This window comes from Saprolegnia parasitica (assembly GCF_000151545.1).
Source record: "Saprolegnia parasitica CBS 223.65 unplaced genomic scaffold supercont2.11, whole genome shotgun sequence".
In the NCBI taxonomy this organism is placed as follows: Eukaryota; Oomycota; class Saprolegniomycetes; order Saprolegniales; family Saprolegniaceae; genus Saprolegnia; species Saprolegnia parasitica.
The window spans coordinates 612776-630915 of NW_012156405.1; the positions used below are offsets into that span (position 1 = coordinate 612776).

Consider the following 18140-nt stretch of genomic DNA (forward strand, 5'->3'; position numbering starts at 1 on the left):
CGCCATGGTCGTTGCTTCGGACGAGACGACGCATGGGCTCATGCTCTCTGCTGCTGCTTAGGACGACAAGCTGTTGGACGCTGTGCGTCAGAATCAATTGACTACGGCCGAGCAACTGCTTGGCCAAGGCGCCAACATCAACTGCACAGACAAAGTCGGCAACTTCGTTAATGCAAGATGCGATGACTCATGTACTAGTAGGATGGACGGACGCCGCTGTACATTGCGAGTTGGTACGACCACGAGAGCATCGTTCGCAGTCTTGTGGCGAAGAAAGCTTGTGTCGATCATGCAAAGACCGTACGTACTCGACTCGATGAACGATGTGACTCATTTGGTGTGTGCAGGATGGAGCCACACCATTGTTCATCGCATCTCAGAATGGCCATCCCGCCGTCGCCGAGCTTCTGATCGCAAAGGGAGCCAGCATCGATCAAGCAATGACCGTACGTACTCGACTCGATGGACGATGTGACTCATTTGGTGTGTGCAGAGTGGATGGACACCTCTGCACATCGCGTCTGCGAATGGCCACCTCGCCGTCGCCGAGCTGCTCATCGCACAAAGGGCAAGCATCGAACAAGCTGACAACGTACATGCCTATGGCGTCAAAGAATGTGTTGGACGGAGTGCGATGTTTGTATTGTTTGGCGAGACTCCGCTCCACAAAGCCTCGTGTTATGGCCATTCCAGCGTCGTAGCACATCTCCTTGACGCAGGTGCGACGGTAAACGCGTTGACGACACGCAGTTTTGTGCAGGATGGCAAAACCATGCCGGTACCTCGATCGATCTCAGGGGGATGACAATGGGGTCCAAAGTTTGGACCACAAGGAGACAAATTCGTTTTCGTACATTCTTGTCGAATCCGCACTATTGTGGCTTTCAGTCGGTTTGGCTATCCGAGGCACCAAAACCTCGATTTATAGAGCTAAATCGAGGTAGGACTTAGATTAATGTGGAGCCCAACCTCGATTTATTTTTTGAATGAGGCGTGAAATATTTTTAATAAAATGCAACACGTGGTGGAACTAGGATATCAAGTCCTGGACTAACGACTATTTGGCGTCGAATTAGGATCGCGTGTCCTGGATTGACGACTCTATGGCGCGGAAAACCGACTCCAGCGCCATACAAACTTCAAGACTAACCGGTCTGGATTAGCGAATCTCGAAGCGCGGAAGTTGTGTAAACTACCTCGTTTTGGACCCAGTTACTGGGTCCAAAACGAGGTAGTTTACACAACTTCCGCGCTCGGAGACGTAACTTCCGCGATTAGAGACGTAAAACCGACTCCAGCGCCATACAAACTTCAAGACTAACCGGTCTGGATTGGCGACTCTCTAGCCGATGTTGGAACGCGTACGAGGTCAAGCCGTCGAGCGCCGGAGTCTACGAGGTGTGCTTTGTCCACGACGTGAGCGACGGCAAGCTCATGAGCCACGTGACGCACACGCTGCAGTCGCAGCACCCCGTCGAGAGAGGTACGCTCGCATACGCTGTCCATATCCATCTTCCTCCTCCTCCTCTCGAACTCCTCGAACTCGAGTCGGAGCAGCGCTTGCTGCTGCTGCGCACGGACCGGCACATAAAGAGTACGTCCGATCCTAGGCGCCTCGTTCCTTCCTATAAACATGCGGCCATGCTTAGCGGAGCAGAGTACGAACATCGCGTATCGCTCGCCGGGACGCCCGAGTCGCTTGTGTACGTCGCCTGCGTCCTGCTCCAGATCTGCTGCATTAAGCGACACATCCTCCATCATATATCCATCAGCATGATGATGCGTAGTTACATGAATTATCTACAAAGGGCCTCGTGGCGTCGACAAGCGTTTTGAAGTGCGTGACGCCGAGGTTGGCGTCGCCCGACGACACTTGGAGGCGGAGCGTGCCCGTCGCGTACTGCATCTCGATGGCTGCGTGCGCGCAGCGAGGGTCAGCGGTGTGAAAAACTGCTGCAGCTCGTTCGACGCAATCTTGGCTTGGACGAGAGCGCGATAGACGGGTCGGGCGTCACGTGGAAAGGCTGCAGGAGCTCGCCGATCGATGGCGTGAGCACGCCCGTGTACGCGTCGTTGTCCTCGGTGCTGCCCGTAAGGATGCGCACCAGGATAGACGACGGGGACTTCGGGAAAGGACACGAGCGCGCCGTGCGCGTGCGCATCGAGCTCGACACATTTGCGCGCGATCGGCGTCGACGACGGGATGAGGAGGTCGCACTGGACCACAATCATGTTGGGCGCGTACATGGCCGGCGCTTGCATTGTCGGCTTGCGCACCGACGGTAGCGGGGAGCTACCGTCGGTGGGACTCCTTCCGCCATGGTAGCGTACATCGAGGGAGCGGGCAGGCGCCATTATACCGTCATCACGCGCGCCGTCGTGATGGCTATTGCTGGCTCGCACTGGTCGACCTCCAACCTCGATTTAGAATGATTATAAAAGTACATTATTTTATACACAGTATTTTCCATTATACTAGCTCTACGTATGTGGGTGATAATAAATATGATAATTTGTATTTTAATTTCTGAATCCATGCTTTTGATTGGCTTGCTTGTTTGGGCACTAGTCCGATTTACGAGGCCAAGCTCCCGAAAGTATTTTTATTGCACCGTGCAGCTCAGCCTCGATTTATCCGCCACCGACCTCGATCTAGAATAAAACGACCTCGATTAAGCAGCCTAAATCGAGGGGCAATCGGACTGAAATTCACAATACTAGTACTAGTACAAAATACGATGAAATGAGGGAGTTATGGCCAAAACGATTTCACGGCGCTTGATTGGTCAAATATATTTTTCGCATTATGGCCAATCATATCGCGTTTCCGGATAACGGCCCCAACGCGCGCGAACGTATTTGCCAGCAAGGACGACTTCCGGCTCATGCAGCTCTGTCGGAGATCGACCCAGATGACCAACAAATCCATGCGCCCACCCTTGTGGAGCCCGTACAAGCTGCTCCAGCGCATGCATTTCCGACTACAGCTCGTCTTCTCAACCCCCAAGAGGCCCGGGCAGCTGCGCAGATCCTTCCTCGGCCTGCAACGATCGTCCCATGCCACGCAGTGCACGTCATCCCAGTCACGGCTCGTCGAATTGCCCCACAAGTCGCGCAGCCACAAGTCGCACAGGCACAGCAGCTTGAACTCGACGCTCTCGTGGCCCTGCCAGCCCAACGCGACAGTGAGATCCAAGAGCTCGTTGCAACCGCGTCCACCAGTTCCCAAGAGTATGCGCAGCAGCAGAGCCTCCTCGTCGCTGAAAGTGTGCACCTCTGTGCAGCCGTGGCGAGCGAGCGCGAGCATCGAATGCGACTGGAGCAGCAACTGGCTTCCACGGTCTGTGAGCACGAGGCAGCAGTGGTGTGGATCGAGCACAGTCATCGCGAAGCGGTCGACGCGTTGCAGCAACAGATGACCACCGTCGTGGCAGCGCGAGAGATATCCGATCCGACACATGCGAAGACAACGACGGGCCAATAATGTGGTTGTTTGTTTTGTAACGTTGTAAGAGCTACGAGCGCTGTGTATTGGTCATTCTCTCGCTTCGACTGATGGAGCGCAGCTTGGCAGAGATGCATGCACCTTCCTGGCGTCGTGGCCACTTCTTGTCGCCCGTTTGCATGACAATATTCTGCACGTATTTACACGAGGTACAAATATTCTTTTAATGATAAACTAGGGTGGACACTTTTGTTGTTATGCGGCCGAGCTCGACGTGGTCATGCTGTGCACGAGCGTCGCCATCTTCTTCTCGAGCTGCGCCTCGAGCGCCGCGCACGTCTTGTCGGCGAGCGTGCGGTCTTTCTCAAGCACGCTGCGCCACTGCTCCAGCAGCTCTAAATTGCGCGCGACGATCTGCTGCGTCTTGACAATCACATTCTCGGCGCGCTTGAGCCGGCGGTCGGTCTCACCGCCGTCGTTGAGCGTATCGGGCGTCGTGAGGAGCGCGCCGGGCCGCGCGAGGTCCTTGAGCGTCGTCGGAAACTTGGGCAGCTGCAGCGTCGCCAGCAGCGGGGCAAAGTCCGGGTACTTGCGCTTCGACTCGGGCTGGATCTGCAGCGCCGCCGCCTCGACGAGCCGACCAGCCTCGATCGCGAGTGGGTATGGCCCAAGGATAAACTCCTTCATTGTGTGCGAGTACTCGTTGCCGACGATGGTTGCGAGGGCCGCGCGGAGAAGGCCAAAGGCTTGGCGGTACTGCTTGTAGATGTCTTCGAGCTGCTTTTGGATCGCGTCGCCGGCCTTGACTTCGGAGGCAGCGACTGCAATGTGGGCCTTGAGCCGGTGGACATCCGGGACCACGAACGCGTTGAAGACGTTGTTGAGGATGTCGCGCTTCTCCTGCTCGAGCAGCTCTTGCCGCTCCATGAGCTCGATGTCGAGGTCGTCCATGGGCACGGGCAAAAGCGACATGGAGGTGGAGGGCAGCTGGCCGCCTGGTGTCGAGCGCGGCTTGAGCGACTGGATCTGCAGTTCCGTGAGGCTCATGGACCGGCGCTCGAGCTTGTGCAAGGTGTTGTCGGCGGCCTCGGCGTCGCTGAGCTGCTTGCAGAGCTTGAGCCGGAGCTTCTCCATGCGCTTCTCCTTGTTGAAGCCAAAGAAGCGCCGAAGCGCCGAGTTTTCAATCTTCTCCATCTTGGCCAAAAGCTCGGCTTGCGTCGCGCGCTTCTCGATACAGTCCTTCCGGGCCTTCTCCAGCTCCTTGGAGAGCGCGACCCACTCTTCCTCGTACGGCGCAGGGATGTCGATCTTGCCGCCACGCGTCGACGGGAAGAGGCCCGTGCTGCGCTGGCTCGAGAAGAGCGTCCCGCGCGTGGTGCCTGTCGGCGTCGTTGCGCTCGCGCTGGGGCCGCGCAGGCTGGCGTTGAAGCCGCGCGAGCTGCCATAGTTGGAGGGCACGCGCGCGCTAAAGACACCGCGCGACGAGGTCCCGCCGGCCTTGGTCGACTCGAGGTTGTCCCAGCTGTGGTTGCGCTGGCGGCTCCGCTGGAGGCGCGCCATCTGCTCGAGCTCCATGTTGAGGCGCTCGTAGCGCGCGAGGAGGTTCTGGTCGATCTCGTACTCCTCCGAGACGCTCACGGAGCGGCCGAGGGTCGTCGTCGTCGGGGCCATCTTGCGCGGAGGCGATACTTGCTACACTGGATCGTCGGCCGCAAGCAGCGGCTCCTGCCCGCCATCTGCCACCTCGACGCATTTTATTAGCTTGCTCTTTGTATGAAGAGAGGCTGTTTTTAATGTGGCATGTCACTGCGCGTAATGGGCGTGGCTTTTTTTTGCCGCTGCATACAAATTCCAAGTGCAAGTGGCAGGGCGCAAGGCCATTGGCTGCCGCCATAGACAGCGTTACTGCCCATTTGCATACAAACTGCAAGTGCTTTGCACACAGACGACCTTCGAGCAGGAGGTCCTGCGGCGCGACGAGACCGCTGCACCAACTCCGCCACAACGACAACAGGGCCTTGCCCCAAGCACCGCCAAGAGCTAGTAGCAACAGTAGCTAGCTAGCTAGCTACTGTATTAGCCTGGGCGAAGACGCGGAGCGCAATGGACCAGTGAAAGGTTCTTGTTGAGTGGGATGGTACGCTGGGCAGAGGACGGACGACGCGAGTGAGATCGGCCAAGTGTCGCCAAGGAGGACACGACCACGGACCGCTTCTGCACAACACCAGCCAGCGGTCTAGTAGAAGTACTAAGCTCCAAGCTTTGTTGCAAAGGCGCCAAGCCTGTTCTGCAAGGGCAAGCTGCCGCGACCGTTGTGCAGTGGCGATGGTTGGAGGTCGGATGGCGGTGGTGCATGCAAGGCACAGGGTGGAAGAGGCGAGGCGCGGTGGCGTCGACTGCACGTCCAAGCAGCAACACGACTGCTGTTGTGCGATGGACGGAGGAGATGCGTCATTGCTCACACCACGATCTCGCTGCGATCTCACCGGGCATGCACTGGACCGACGCCGACACCCATAGCGCGTTGAAATACCACACGCGTTCCTCTGCGACTTGTTGCTGCTGTCGTTGGGCAGCCAAATGAATTGCTGGCTTGTCCCGGGTGTGTCCCGCAAGACCATCAAAAATCATCCAAGTCCCTCAAAAGGGTCAGGACGTCCTGTAGCATCTCGTCGTCGTCGTCGGTGGCGCCTGTCGGTTAGTGATCCCAAGATGCGCCAGGTGCGCGATGCTGCATCGCCGACGCTCCGTCGTCCATCCAACACGATCGATAGGTGTGGCGTCCTACACTGTAGGCGATCTAGGTGCAACTACGGTATGCCGCGGCTTCAATACCCGTGGCTCGAGCGCGTTCGCGCCAAAAATGCACAATTGTTGCTTTTCATTTTTTCCTTTTTTCATTTTTTGGCTTTCGGCGGCTTTTTTGTCCGGCGCAGCTTTTCATAGAACGAAGCCAGTCCCGTCGCCGGCACCGGCGCCGTGTCGTCTTCCGGGTACGACGGCGCGTCACTTGTCGACGCGCTGTTGTCAGGAAGGATTTTGGCGGACCGCATTTTTTCGAGCATCGACGTTCGCTCCATGCACTCGCGGTGCACAGTCTGCTGCAATAGTGCAATTTCCTAGTAATTGAGATCGTCCATTTCGTTGTTTTACTATACCATCAGGAGCGTGTTGGTCGTATTACCTGGTCTTTCTGGGAGAGGAGCTCGTGGAGTCGTTGGACATCGCCGGACGACTCTTGGTTGGACGCAATCTTCTCTACCCTCGGCGACGGCTTGGCGTGACGGGGCACTGACCGTGCGTCTTGAAGCGCCGCCTCGAGCTGCTCGACAGTGCGCTTGTACTGCTGAATGTCGGCTTGGAGTCGCTGAATGGAGTTTTCTTTTTCATGCAGCGTCGTGGCCGCGGTCTTGTCCAGCGCCATTTGGTTCCGTTCGAGCGTCTGCTGCAGTCCGTCGCGCTCCTGGAGCGCTGCATTCTACAACACAATATTCCGATTCGGCTTGATACGTTGATACGTTGATACAAAAGAATATACCTTTTCGCCTTCAAGATCGCGCAGTTTTCGCTCGAGCGCCGAGAACGACGACTTGATCTGTTGGTGGCCCATCTTGGTGCTCTACCAATTGATACCTTGATACTTTTCAATAATGTTTCGACTCGAATACTTGGAGCTCTTCCATGTAGCTGGCCGCGCGCTGCTTGGCGTCCTTGAGCGCGCGATCGCTATCCTCGGCCTACGATTCGATTGCAGAGACTGCCACGTCATCATCGTATGAGACAGGCGCACCTTTTCTCGGCGATCGACGTGGCCAGTTTGACATGCCGGACGTGGTCGTGGAGCTGCTGCAGCTCCAAAGCGAGTCGGTCCATCGCTTCCTTGGCAGAGGCTGCTGCGTCGTCCAGCTACTTATAGGTATATGACCTGGCAGGATTGACAAGGGCATTTCCTACTGCTATGGCGTGGTTGGTTTTGAGCTCGGCGACGTCTTTGGACCACTCGAGCTTGACCCGATCCATCGCTGCCTTGTGCTCGGCTGCATGACTCGACAACGTCCTGGCTTGCTCATCGATTGTAAGCTGAAGTCCTTTCATGGTTCCCTAGCATTCCATTCACTTTCAGCAACCGCAATCCATCGAATCACCGAGGAGACGGTACCTTGACTTCCTGAAGCCGGTCGTCGGCCGTGGCAACCTCTTGCTTAAGCGTTGCGCGCTCGGCCAACAAAAGCACCTTGTTCTTCTCGAGCGCGGTCGCCTGGTGCTTCCACTTTGCAATCTCCTCGTGCAGTTGTCGGACGTCGGCGCGCTCGACCTCGGCTTCGGCCACGGTTCGTGACGCCGCGGCGTGGGCTTGTGCCAGCTACCACCTCTCGCTATCAGGTCCAGTCATAGAGAAGAGAAGAGACGTACTTGGTCTTGAACCGTGTGCAGCTGTGCTTTGGTCTGTGCCAGCTCGGCTTGCACCGCGACGAGCGACTGGTGTGTCACGGCCTCAACGTGCTGGAGCTCATTTTTGGCCGATGCGGCGGCCGACGCGTAGCTGTCGACGCGGGCTTGTAGCTGCGCGCGTGTTGCCATGACTGCTCGCAGCTCGTCGTCTTGTGTGGCAATAAGACCTTCGAGGCGAGTGATTTCCGCGTCCGCCTTGAGCTTGTGGCTTGCGAGTGTCGACTTGGCCGCGTCGACTTGCGCCACCAGCGTCGCCTTCTCCTGCTGCCACGTCATGCGGCTCGACTCGTGGAGACTCGCCGCATCTCGGAGCGCCTCCACCATCTAGTACCACGAGACACACTAAACTTGAATCCAAGGAATTCGGAGGAAACCTGCTGCTCGAGGCGGGCAATGTCTTGGGTCTTGAGATCGACTTGCTTCTCCGCGTCACCGACCCGCCGGTTGGCTTGGTCCAAAATCAAATCTCGCTGCGTTGTCAACTCCGTCTCAGCAGCGCGAAGGGATGCATGTGCCGATGAGAGCTGCTGCTGCAGGTCCTTCTTCTCTTGGACGTGTGTCTTGTCCAAGGCGACAAACCCTTGCAGCTGCGACGTGATGGCCGTGACCGTCGTCGCATGCTCGAGCTGGAACGCTTTCATTTCGGTCGTCATGGCCCCTTGCTGCGCCTTGGCCGCGCGCATCCATTGCACAATGGCCTACATAGCCTTCGTGAGACTATCAAGTAAGTTAAGAAGAACCGACCTCGAACTGCCGCCGATAGACTTTAGCTTTTTGCTGCAGTTCTTGGACTTCGGCAAACACAAAGTAGCTGACGCCGCAAAAGGTGCAGGCGGTGTCGGCGTCATCCATCTTTTGCACGGCGACCGGCAGCTTCTGCCGCGTCGGGCCATTGTACAGCTCGTCCTTGGTCGGGTCGCGTAGGATCTCATGCGGCTGCAGTCGGAAGCCCGACATGGCCAAGGACTTGTATTTATAGCCAACGGAGAGGCTGGTACCAGGGTTAGGGTTGCGCCTTCCATTCCAAGCAGCCATCGCTTTTGTACAATGTTGTCGCCGCCATCCACGCGATTTATCTCATGCACGAAGCAAGAATCGATCTCATAGATTCATGTATCTCTAGGGAATGCTAGCTAGCGGCCTGTGTGCCGTACGACTGGATGTGCGGCCGGTTCAGGAGCTCTTGGCGCTCGGTCGCATCAAGGGACACTGCCGTCATCGAGGCGAGCGGAGCCATGTCTCGCCCATGGAGGTGGCCACGGTGCTGCGTAAAGTCGACGTAAATGAGCATCGCAGCGAGCATCATGCCGAGCAGCGCCAGGCCCATCAAGAGGACGTTGAGGTACGGCTGGTACACGTGCATGAGACTGTACTCGACGACCACAAACATCGGGACGACCGCCAGCCCGACATTCTAAGGACAACAAGTATGTGCACAACATTGTCAATCGTTTGAACGACAAGAATGACGTACCAGAAACGCCGAGGCAACACCGTATGCCGTCCCCACGTGATGTGGCTCGACACAGCCTACCACGGAATATCAAGAGATGTCGAGATGCGAATTGCAGCTGTACACGAAAGGGCGGGCCACATGGCCGCGGAGAAGATCGAGAGCGCCGCCGCCTGCAGCACAACGGGCAGGTACAGCGAGACGCTGGTAAACCCAAGGAGCGTCTGCGCGAGAAAGCACGCGGCCATGCTGCCGAGCGCAATCCACGTGCGGTGCCCGACCTTGTCGACGAGATAGCCGAAGAGCGGCGCCGACACGGCGATCGCAAACGGTCCGACGCTCAAGGGACCGGCCGCGGCTTGCTCGGCCTTGTACTTGGCCGCGCAATAGGCTCGGGTGGACGGCCCACGCTTCCACACATCGCTGTCGCAGTTGATATCGACGGCCGAGACGTACGGCGGGGTCTGGCGGCAGCTGGCCTCGTCGGCTGCCTCCATGCACGACAGCGAGAGGAGTGGCAGCGGGTGTGCGAAGGGCGGAGACGGCGGACAGGTCGGCGGCAAGCTCGAGCAGTTGACGTCGCCAGCGTACGCGCCGAGGCCGCAGCGCTGGCACGCAGTCGGGAGTGCCTTGTAATAGTCGCGCTCCATAAAGACACTGCTTGCGACGTTGTTGAACGGCCCGACGATGGCGTAGAGCACAAAGAAGAGGAGGACGACGAGCCAGTACGCCATGCTAGCACCGACGCGAGTCGAGAGGGTGAGCGCGGTCGAGATGGGTGTACCTAAAGTCCCGAACGTCGGACGGGCGAAGATGACGCTTGAGCTCGATCTCGGCGGCGCGTTCGTCTGGCGACAAGACCTCGTCGTCGATCTGGGCTTGCGCGGTGGCATCGATCGGCGCTAGAAGCAGCGCAGCGCACAGCGAGAGGCCGCAGAGCATCGCGCCGACCCAGAGCGCGCTCGTCGAGCCATACGTTTCGGCCAGAAGCGGACTCAGCGCATTATTGAGCGTCGACGCCAGCTTGGACATGCATAGGAGCACGCCATTCGTAAACGCTGTAGTATCGACTAGTATGAGATCCTGTCGTGAAGGAGGAGTAGAGAGGGTACCGAGCTCGTTGCTGGGAAACCAAAGCGAGAGCAAAGTGGCCTGCGCCACGGAGATGGTTTCGCCGCCGACGCCAAAGACCACTCGGCCCGCCTACAAGTGCAATCTCGTTGATACGGCAATGTCACGAGGCTAGAGGAAGCTACGAGCATGAGCGGAAAGCTGCGCCATTGGTTGCCGAGAGCAAAGATGATTTGGCCGAGCGTGATGAACGACGTCATGAGCAGGAGCACGCGGCGTGGCCCGAAGCGGTCGGTGAGGTAGCCGCCAAAGAAGGGCAAGAGGATGTTGGGCATCGAGTAGACGCTGTAGAGGAGGTTCTGCCATCATTCTGTCAAGGACCTTTGGCGAATAGGATGCACGACAGGCAGCAGGATGCAGATAAAAGGATACAAAGTACATTTCGTACTCGTGCCAGGGCATCGCATGGAAGCGGTCCTGGAGCTGGTTCTTGAGCGCGGATGGGTTGTCGTAGCAGTACGAGTTGCCCACGTTGAGCGCGCCCGTCAGCAGCAGCACGAGCGTCCGGACCTGCCACGGCTGCATGCTGTTCGACGATCGCCAAATCCAAATCCAAATCCGAAACCTCTTGGCGTCGCTTTAAAAGAAAGGTTCTTTTACGCGTTCTTTTTTCTGAAAAGAGTAAAAGACATAAAAGAACACACGCGCACCGTGTTTAAAACACGTAGGTTGAAGGCAAGGGCACCACCACATGGTGCGCCAGCGACCGCTGCCAAGGGTCGCGTAGGACCATACCATCGCGGCAGCAGCCGACGCCAACACCTCCATGCGGCAATCATCTTGCGATGCGATCGTGCGCAGGCGGCTACCGGGCGATGCACCCATGCCCATGCAGCCATTGCTCGCTGCCAGCGTCCATGCGCATGCTGCGTGGTCCTTGCTGTCCTACCATATATACGCGACGAGCCATGGCATGCGACGCCCATGCCGCACGAGGTCGCCGTCCCTCTCGAGTCTCATGTAGCTAGCTACTCGCGGGACAGGCGCGCTTCGAGCCCTTGGCAGCAACTTGGAGGATTCGTGTCGCATCCATCATGCAGGACGAGGCCAGCACAACATGCACCGATCCTATTGATTACAGCTCGGTTTGGTTGGGGTCGAGCAGCGCCTCCATGTGGTCAGCGTCGAGATGCACGGCCCGCGCGGCCGCCGCCGAGCTGCGGTTGAGCACCGATCCATTCTTGAAGTCGACGACGTTGAGTAGAATGCCAGCGATCGACCCGAGCGCGCCAAAGGCCACAAACAGCATCTCGACGCTGGGCAGGTACTTGTTTTCGACGCTGTAGACCATCGCGACCAGCATTGGGAAGAGCGCGAGGCCCAAGTTCTACCACAAATCCTCTTCATAAAGTGTCCATCATCCTGTAGACTGTAGTACCTGGATCGACGTAATCGCTCCATACGCACTGCCCACGAGGCGCGCATCGACCACGTCTAACACACGCCATGAGCTGCGCACTTCACATCAAGAGAGAGGACGTACAGGGAATCGACGGCCAGAGCGCCGCCGCAAACACGCAGTACGCGACACCTTGCAGCACCAACGGAATCCAGTACGTGACATGCGTCGTGCCAAGCAGCAGGTGCACAACGGTCAGCAAGATGGACGAGACGAGCGCAAGGCCGGCGCGGAAACCGACACGGTCGACGGCGTAGCCCATGACGGGCGAGAGCACAGCCGAGATGAGGTATGGCACACTCATGGGCGTGGCCGCGGCGGCCGCCGCAGCGCTCTTCCGGTTGCAGTAGACAGCCGAGAACGGACCCTTCTTCCACGCATGGTCGTCGCAGTTGATCATGGCTTCGGTCACATACGGCGGCGTGTGCGCGCAGTGCAGCTGGTCCTCGGGCGACTGGATCGAGCAGTTGCGGCTGAGAGCGGGAAGCGGCCAGCTAAACGGTGGCACGGGCGGGCAGTGCGGGGCGATCGCCGAGCAGTTGGTCTCACCGGCATACGCGCCTTGGCCGCACTGCTGGCACTCGAGCGGCGGCTCGCGGAAGAAGTCGCGTTCCATGAGCAGACTGCTCGCGACGTTGTTGAATGGAATGACGCAGCCGTAGACGACCATGCACGCAATCGCCAAGAGCCAAAAGATGGGTCTAGCAGCATGCGATGGAAGAGGAGAGAGAACGAATATGGAGGGTACCGAAAGCTGCGAATGTCGCGGCAGCTAAACCCTTGGTCCTTGGCCACGGGCGCCGACGACGTGAACGACTTGGTGCGAGCGATCGCCGCGTCCGCGCGCTTGTCGATCGGAATCAAGATGAGCGCCGCAAGGAGCGACACGCTGCACATGACGACGCCCATCCAAAGCGCACTCGAGACGTTGTACTCGGACGCAATCACAGGACTGAGTTCGTTGTTGAAGACGCTGCCGAGCCGCGCAATGCTGAGGTTGATGCCAAGCGCCAGCGCTACACAGACCGTCCTAAGAGTGCGCCAGTCGAGGCGTTGAGGTACCGAGCTCCTTGTCTTGAACCACGATGCGACGAGCGTGCTCTGGGCAACGCCCAAGCTTTCGCCGCCAAGGCCAAAGAGGATGCGTCCAAGCTACAATGATGGGATGAATGCGACCGGCCAGTGCACTGCTTGAAGCGTACCAGCATGACGTTGAACTGCGAGATCGAGCAGCCAAAAGCAAATACGATTTGCCCGAGTGTGATGGTCGTGGCAAACTAGTCCATGGCATCATGAGGTCAACGAAGTGAAGACGACGCATCACCATCATGAGGCAGAGGCGCGCGCCGAGCCGATCGACGAGGAAGCCGCCAAAGACGGTAAAATGATGTTCGGGATCGAGTAGAGCGTGTAGAGCATGTTCTATCAAAGGATGCGTGAGCCATGGACCGCTCGCACCGCTGCGCGTACAAAGAGGAACTCGAAGCGGTCGGGCGGAAAGGCGCCATTGAAGCGCTGCTGCAGCTGGCTCTTGAGCGCAGCAGGGTTGTCAAAGCAGTAGTAGTTGCCTATCATAAGCGTACACGAGAGCACGAGCACGAGCCAGCGCATCGGGAGTTGGCTCTTCTCCAGCATCGTGGCCGCACGATCTGCTCGAGAACAAAGAATGCAGGAATCTTTGGTCGCATTTGGTTTTGGCCAATGGCATCGCCGCAAGTGGCAGATCGCCTTTGGATTGGTCAAAAAAGAATCTTGGTCTCATTGCCCTTTGAACGCCAGCTGCTCGCGAGCGCGCGGCAAGAGCTCATAGCTGGTCACCACGGTACCGCGATCGGGGTACAGAGCTCTGGACACCATGTACAATGTGTCGTAGTGCACGTGGACCGACTAGTGTAGCAGTGTAGGCTTACATTCCACACGGCCAATGTCTCGCTTGTCCTCCCATAGAAAGCGACGTCTAGCTAGTGCCAGGCTTGCTTGCGGGCACTACTGCTTGCGGGCACGAGCGCGAACGGACAGTTTAAAGGCTTGAGACGATAGCAGCGAGTCTCGTAGTCTGTTCAACTGGCACAAACTACCGTTTCATCTTGTTTGTCTACCGGTGGGATCTCGCTGGAATGCCACGCATGCTACCCAAGCGGCCTTCGGAGCGATGGAAGCGCGACGAGGCCAGCACCAAGAGCGTACGTCACGACATCGCTAGTGATATCTCACCATACGTTCACGGCGGCAGACGCGCGAGCCGGGGCTTCGGATCGTCTCGATGGCCCACGCGGTCTCCAAATACGGCTCGATCGCATGGGAACACAAGGTGCGCGCACCTCGACGTTGTCTTCCCAACACCCTTTTCACCCACGACGCAGGTGGCCTGGCCGTCCTCGAATCCGTGGCACGATCGTGTGTGGGCGACGAGCCATGCCGACGGTCCAGGCACGTATACGCTCGTCTTGACCGACGATGGCTCGTGTACATTTCATGTCTTCTTACCTGCCTTCTTCATTAAGAATATCGCTAGTGTACGCACAAGGAATGCTTGTACCGGCGTCGACGGTATGGTGATCAGAGTTGTCGCGGGACTGCACTGTGCATCATCGTAGAACCCGTCGTTGCCCGATGTCGACGACCGAGGCCCGCGCTTCAAGCAGCTCTTGACTCCGTTGCACGCTCCGCCGCATGTTCTGACGCCAATGCACCTCAAGCTTCCACTGCCGATCGTTGCCATCGCCTGCGGGGCTGAGCATGCGACCGCAATCGCGTCCAACCGATCGATTTTTGCATGGGGCCACAACTCGTGTGGACAGCTGGGGGTAGGTGATTGCGAGGCGAGAGATGCGCCGACGCCACTCCTTTGCCGGGAGCTCAGCGTCCGCCTGCATCAAGTACAGGCTTTCTCTGCTTGAAAGAGAGAGACCAGTGATATCCAACGGTGTAGGCCACGGGACGGAGCCAGTACCGCCTCGTCACGGGTGCCTTTACGACGGCGATCGTGTTTCCAGATGTGGTGTGGGTGTGGGGCCGTCTCGCGTCCCTGGACCTATCGCCGTCGCCCGACCCAAGAGAAAGTCCGCACGTCGCGCGCATCTTGGCCATCGACGGACCGCTCCTCGATGTTCAGTTTGGAATGGACCAAGCGTTGGCGTTGACGCACAGCGGCTCTCTCTACACATGGTCGACTCGATCGCACGCCGGTGTGCTCCCCGTGCCGATGCCGGAGCGGCCCGTGCTCCAGATGGCGCTTGGCAGCAGACACGCGCTGGCGTTGACGAAAGCGGGTCACCTATACGCCTGGGGTGCGAATGCCTTTGGGCAGTGCGGTGTCGGAAACTTTGCCTCGATGATTCCTTCGCCGCAGCGCGTCCTGGGGGTCCCCATGCTCAGCAAGGCCATTGTGCACTTGACGTGCATGGGCCATGCGTCCTTGCTGCAGATCGACAATGGTCTTTTGAGTTTTGTGTGGGGGGTCATCGGACCGGTGCTGTGCACACACACGCCCGTGGAGCTCCTACCGTTTCGCAAGGCGCCACCACCGACGCCCCCCGTTCGCGTCCTCGGGACCCCGCAGCTACTCGGTTTTGAGCGGTCTCTGCCCAAGAAGACAAGCCTCTTCACGCTTGGTCCCATTGTATGCAAAGGTCGCGATCATGTCGGCGATCTCGTGAAAGTGCACTCGTCCCGCGGCGCGCTGACCATTCATCCCATCTACGAGCACGCGGCACCGGCGCTAGCGGTGATAGCGACGCCACTGAACGCTGCCAAGGCCGTCTTGACCATCTCGCCCGTTGAAACAAGAACCAAAGGACTCTACGCGAGCTGGTTTCACGCACAGCGCAGCGGCGCGTGGCAGCTCTGGCTCGCGTCGAGCCAGGAAACGGCTTCGCTCGTCGTGGGCGGTCCCTGGACGCTCAAGATTCAGCTGTCCGAGACTCTGGCGCCGAGTCGCCAGACAGCCCCCGCCTTCCACCACCCGCGCCTCTCCCACGTGGCGATGCAGACAAGTTGTACGTCACTTTTGTGGCATGCGATTTCGCCCGAGCTGCCGTGTCGCGTGACGATGGACCATCCTGTCTTGCTACGGTTCGACCTCGCGGGGTGCACCGACCTCAGCGACGACGAGTGGGTCGTCGAGACGTCGGGCGCGACGGTCGCGACGACCTCGCATGCCGTCGATCGCGTGGCCGCGACGATGCTGGTCACACTCAAGTACATGAGCGCGGGGACGTCGACGGTGGTGCTTCGCCGCAGCGGCCGCGCGCGACTGCAACGCAAGGCGCCGATGACGGTGGAGGTGCATGTCACGTACAAACTTGTGTCGGTGCTGCGGTGTGTACAGCTGCACCGGCTTGCGATACAGTCGTATCTCTGCAGTGTCGACGGTTCTATACCCAAGCTTTGCGCGTGGATCCATGGCCACAAGGAGCTCTCGGTGTATCTGCAGCACTCGGTGATCCTCGAAGTACGCGCCATCGCGCCACTTGTTTATGTTCACACAAACAACACAGGTGCTCACACAACGCCGCATCACGTATGGCTGGGACGTCTGGCGCGATCTTCAGTACGCTCCAACGCCACTTTGTACCTGTGTCGAGCTTATGCTGTCGATAGGACCGAGCTACAGCAGTGGTGATCGGCGACGTTGATGTCGTCCAAGGAGCTCATGGCAATGAGTAGGGCGATCGTTGCGTGGCTGGATTTCGACGGGCTCCTTAAGAACTCGACGCCACCATCTCAAGTCGCTTGACGTCGCCTCGACACACATCAGCAAGTGCCGAGTGCCCGCTTCTGGCCGACGCAACGTGGTTCCTATCGACGTATCCAGAGCCGCCGACACTGCACGGCGCAGGGCTAAGTGCCCGCCCGCGCCCTTCAACGCCCCTCTCGATGCAGGACCTCGTCGTGCCGAGAAGCACGCAGTCGGAAGCCGCGATCTTGCTCGATGCCCACCCGTCGGTCGTGCTGCCCATTGCGGCCAAGTACACGCTTTCGGGCGATTTTATTTTGGCGACTGCCCACCACGAAGCTATTGAGAGCAGTTGGAGTGGGCTCTCGGGGCCACTGCACGAGCTGCGACAGCTCTTGCTGGAGCGACGTCGATCGGCGCAGCGCTCGCTCCGAGATCTCTACCATCATTTTCATCGAGACCTCACGTCAGCGGGTGAGGGGTTTGACTTGCGAGCGTTTCGTGTCGCTGTCAACGACCTTCGGTACCTACTGTCCAACGCTCTCACGACAATATTGTACATTCCTAAAACGACAATGGAATAGGATGGCGCTGACGCCAGAAGAGAGCTACGATGCGTTCCAGCGCCTCTGCGTCGACGGAACGTCGCATGTGAGCTTCGGCGCCTTTCGCCTCTTCGTCCTCGAGCCAACGTTTCAGAGCTTTTGGCACAGCTACGCGCCACGCGTGGTGGCGGCCATTCGAGCACACGACATCACGCTCATCGATGCATGGACAAAGCACTTTGAGTCGGCCCACGAGCAGTTGCAGACAGGCAGCGGCTATGAGACGGTGCGCACGGCCCCCAGCGGCGACATGGACTGGGAGGTATTTGCCCACGGGCTTCTTCTGCTCGTGCCGTCAACCTCCCCGCGCGACCTCATCCGCCTTGTCTACCGCTTTGATACAAGTGGCGACGGCGTCGTGCATGCGGCGAGTCTCCTGCATGCGCTTCATCAATGGGCCACGACGATGCTGGGTGCACCACGGCCCGAGAGAACATCGTCGAGTGTTGTTTTGGCGAGGGACCGGCCCCAGGTTGACGCCTTTTCGAGCCACAAGGCGGTGCAAAAGCTGTATCGATCCCGTGCCCAAGCGTATGCGCTCGAGACGTCCGACGACGCAGCTCTCTTGCGACAAGGCAACGAACTATTGGTGCGCCCTTTAACCGTAAAGGCTATGAAATACCAATGGCACGCTAGACAAAAACGACCAAGAAGCCCATGCACTGGCTTCTCGAGTACGTTCTACCATGACGATCGTCTTATTCAATGTGCTGTAGACAAGGTCTGAGCTTTCGACCGCAAGCTCGAGGACACGCTCGCGACAAGCCCGATGTGTACGATGCCGCAGAGCTCTCAGTGGACCTACTGAATAATTGATGGACTGGATAGTTGATGGATAACTATCATGCGCTATCCACGTGTGGTATCTTTCGTTGGATCTTGACGGGACTTGCCGTGTTGCAGGAAAGACGCCATCTCGCCTTCGCGAGTGAAACTGTATTTTTGCGTAGTATAGACATATGCAAAAAAGGAGTCTC

General features: G+C 58.4%; 8 protein-coding genes across 8 annotated transcripts; 3 read left to right on the forward strand and 5 right to left on the reverse strand.

Moving 5' to 3' along the window:
• Nucleotides 1-6: 6 nt before the first annotated feature.
• SPRG_04270 (hypothetical protein) lies at nucleotides 7-588 on the forward strand (the record flags this gene model as incomplete). The annotated part of the gene is made up of 4 exons (XM_012342870.1): nucleotides 7-154; nucleotides 202-300; nucleotides 348-446; nucleotides 494-588. Coding segments are annotated over 4 exons (441 nt in total), but the record flags the coding sequence as incomplete, so codon positions are not given.
• Nucleotides 589-1457: 869 nt separating this feature from the next.
• Nucleotides 1458-1836, forward strand: SPRG_19621 (hypothetical protein; the record flags this gene model as incomplete). The annotated part of the gene is made up of 2 exons (XM_012342957.1): nucleotides 1458-1594; nucleotides 1650-1836. Coding segments are annotated over 2 exons (324 nt in total), but the record flags the coding sequence as incomplete, so codon positions are not given.
• A 1812-nt stretch (nucleotides 1837-3648) lies between these two features.
• SPRG_04271 (hypothetical protein) lies at nucleotides 3649-5150 on the reverse strand. Its single transcript, XM_012342871.1, has one exon. The coding sequence runs from the start codon at nucleotides 5114-5116 to the stop codon at nucleotides 3701-3703; it is 1416 nt and encodes a 471-aa protein (XP_012198261.1). The 5' UTR covers nucleotides 5117-5150; the 3' UTR covers nucleotides 3649-3700.
• Nucleotides 5151-6605: 1455 nt separating this feature from the next.
• On the reverse strand, nucleotides 6606-7318 carry SPRG_04272 (hypothetical protein; the record flags this gene model as incomplete). Its single annotated transcript, XM_012342872.1, has 4 exons — nucleotides 6606-6923; nucleotides 6984-7064; nucleotides 7114-7171; nucleotides 7236-7318. 4 exons carry the CDS (start codon nucleotides 7316-7318, stop codon nucleotides 6606-6608), a joined length of 540 nt encoding a protein of 179 aa, XP_012198262.1.
• A 268-nt stretch (nucleotides 7319-7586) lies between these two features.
• Nucleotides 7587-8854, reverse strand: SPRG_04273 (hypothetical protein; the record flags this gene model as incomplete). Its single annotated transcript, XM_012342873.1, has 4 exons — nucleotides 7587-7808; nucleotides 7859-8221; nucleotides 8272-8595; nucleotides 8642-8854. 4 exons carry the CDS (start codon nucleotides 8852-8854, stop codon nucleotides 7587-7589), a joined length of 1122 nt encoding a protein of 373 aa, XP_012198263.1.
• A 172-nt stretch (nucleotides 8855-9026) lies between these two features.
• On the reverse strand, nucleotides 9027-11006 carry SPRG_04274 (hypothetical protein; the record flags this gene model as incomplete). Its single annotated transcript, XM_012342874.1, has 7 exons — nucleotides 9027-9311; nucleotides 9372-9427; nucleotides 9475-10085; nucleotides 10135-10408; nucleotides 10463-10553; nucleotides 10607-10780; nucleotides 10854-11006. The coding sequence occupies 7 exons, from the start codon at nucleotides 11004-11006 to the stop codon at nucleotides 9027-9029; spliced, it is 1644 nt and encodes a 547-aa protein (XP_012198264.1).
• Nucleotides 11007-11499: 493 nt separating this feature from the next.
• SPRG_04275 (hypothetical protein) lies at nucleotides 11500-13562 on the reverse strand. The gene is made up of 8 exons (XM_012342875.1): nucleotides 13351-13562; nucleotides 13205-13302; nucleotides 13083-13157; nucleotides 12943-13032; nucleotides 12629-12896; nucleotides 11965-12581; nucleotides 11860-11915; nucleotides 11500-11808 (listed from the first exon to the last, which is right to left on the reverse strand). The coding sequence occupies exons 1-8, from the start codon at nucleotides 13386-13388 to the stop codon at nucleotides 11557-11559; spliced, it is 1494 nt and encodes a 497-aa protein (XP_012198265.1). The 5' UTR covers nucleotides 13389-13562; the 3' UTR covers nucleotides 11500-11556.
• A 444-nt stretch (nucleotides 13563-14006) lies between these two features.
• Nucleotides 14007-18035, forward strand: SPRG_04276 (hypothetical protein; the record flags this gene model as incomplete). The annotated part of the gene is made up of 14 exons (XM_012342876.1): nucleotides 14007-14063; nucleotides 14114-14191; nucleotides 14244-14346; nucleotides 14396-14430; nucleotides 14478-14687; nucleotides 14739-14759; nucleotides 14813-16333; nucleotides 16380-16432; nucleotides 16483-16500; nucleotides 16549-16609; nucleotides 16651-17081; nucleotides 17143-17752; nucleotides 17800-17837; nucleotides 17880-18035. The coding sequence occupies 14 exons, from the start codon at nucleotides 14007-14009 to the stop codon at nucleotides 17977-17979; spliced, it is 3336 nt and encodes a 1111-aa protein (XP_012198266.1). The 3' UTR covers nucleotides 17980-18035.
• Nucleotides 18036-18140: the final 105 nt, after the last annotated feature.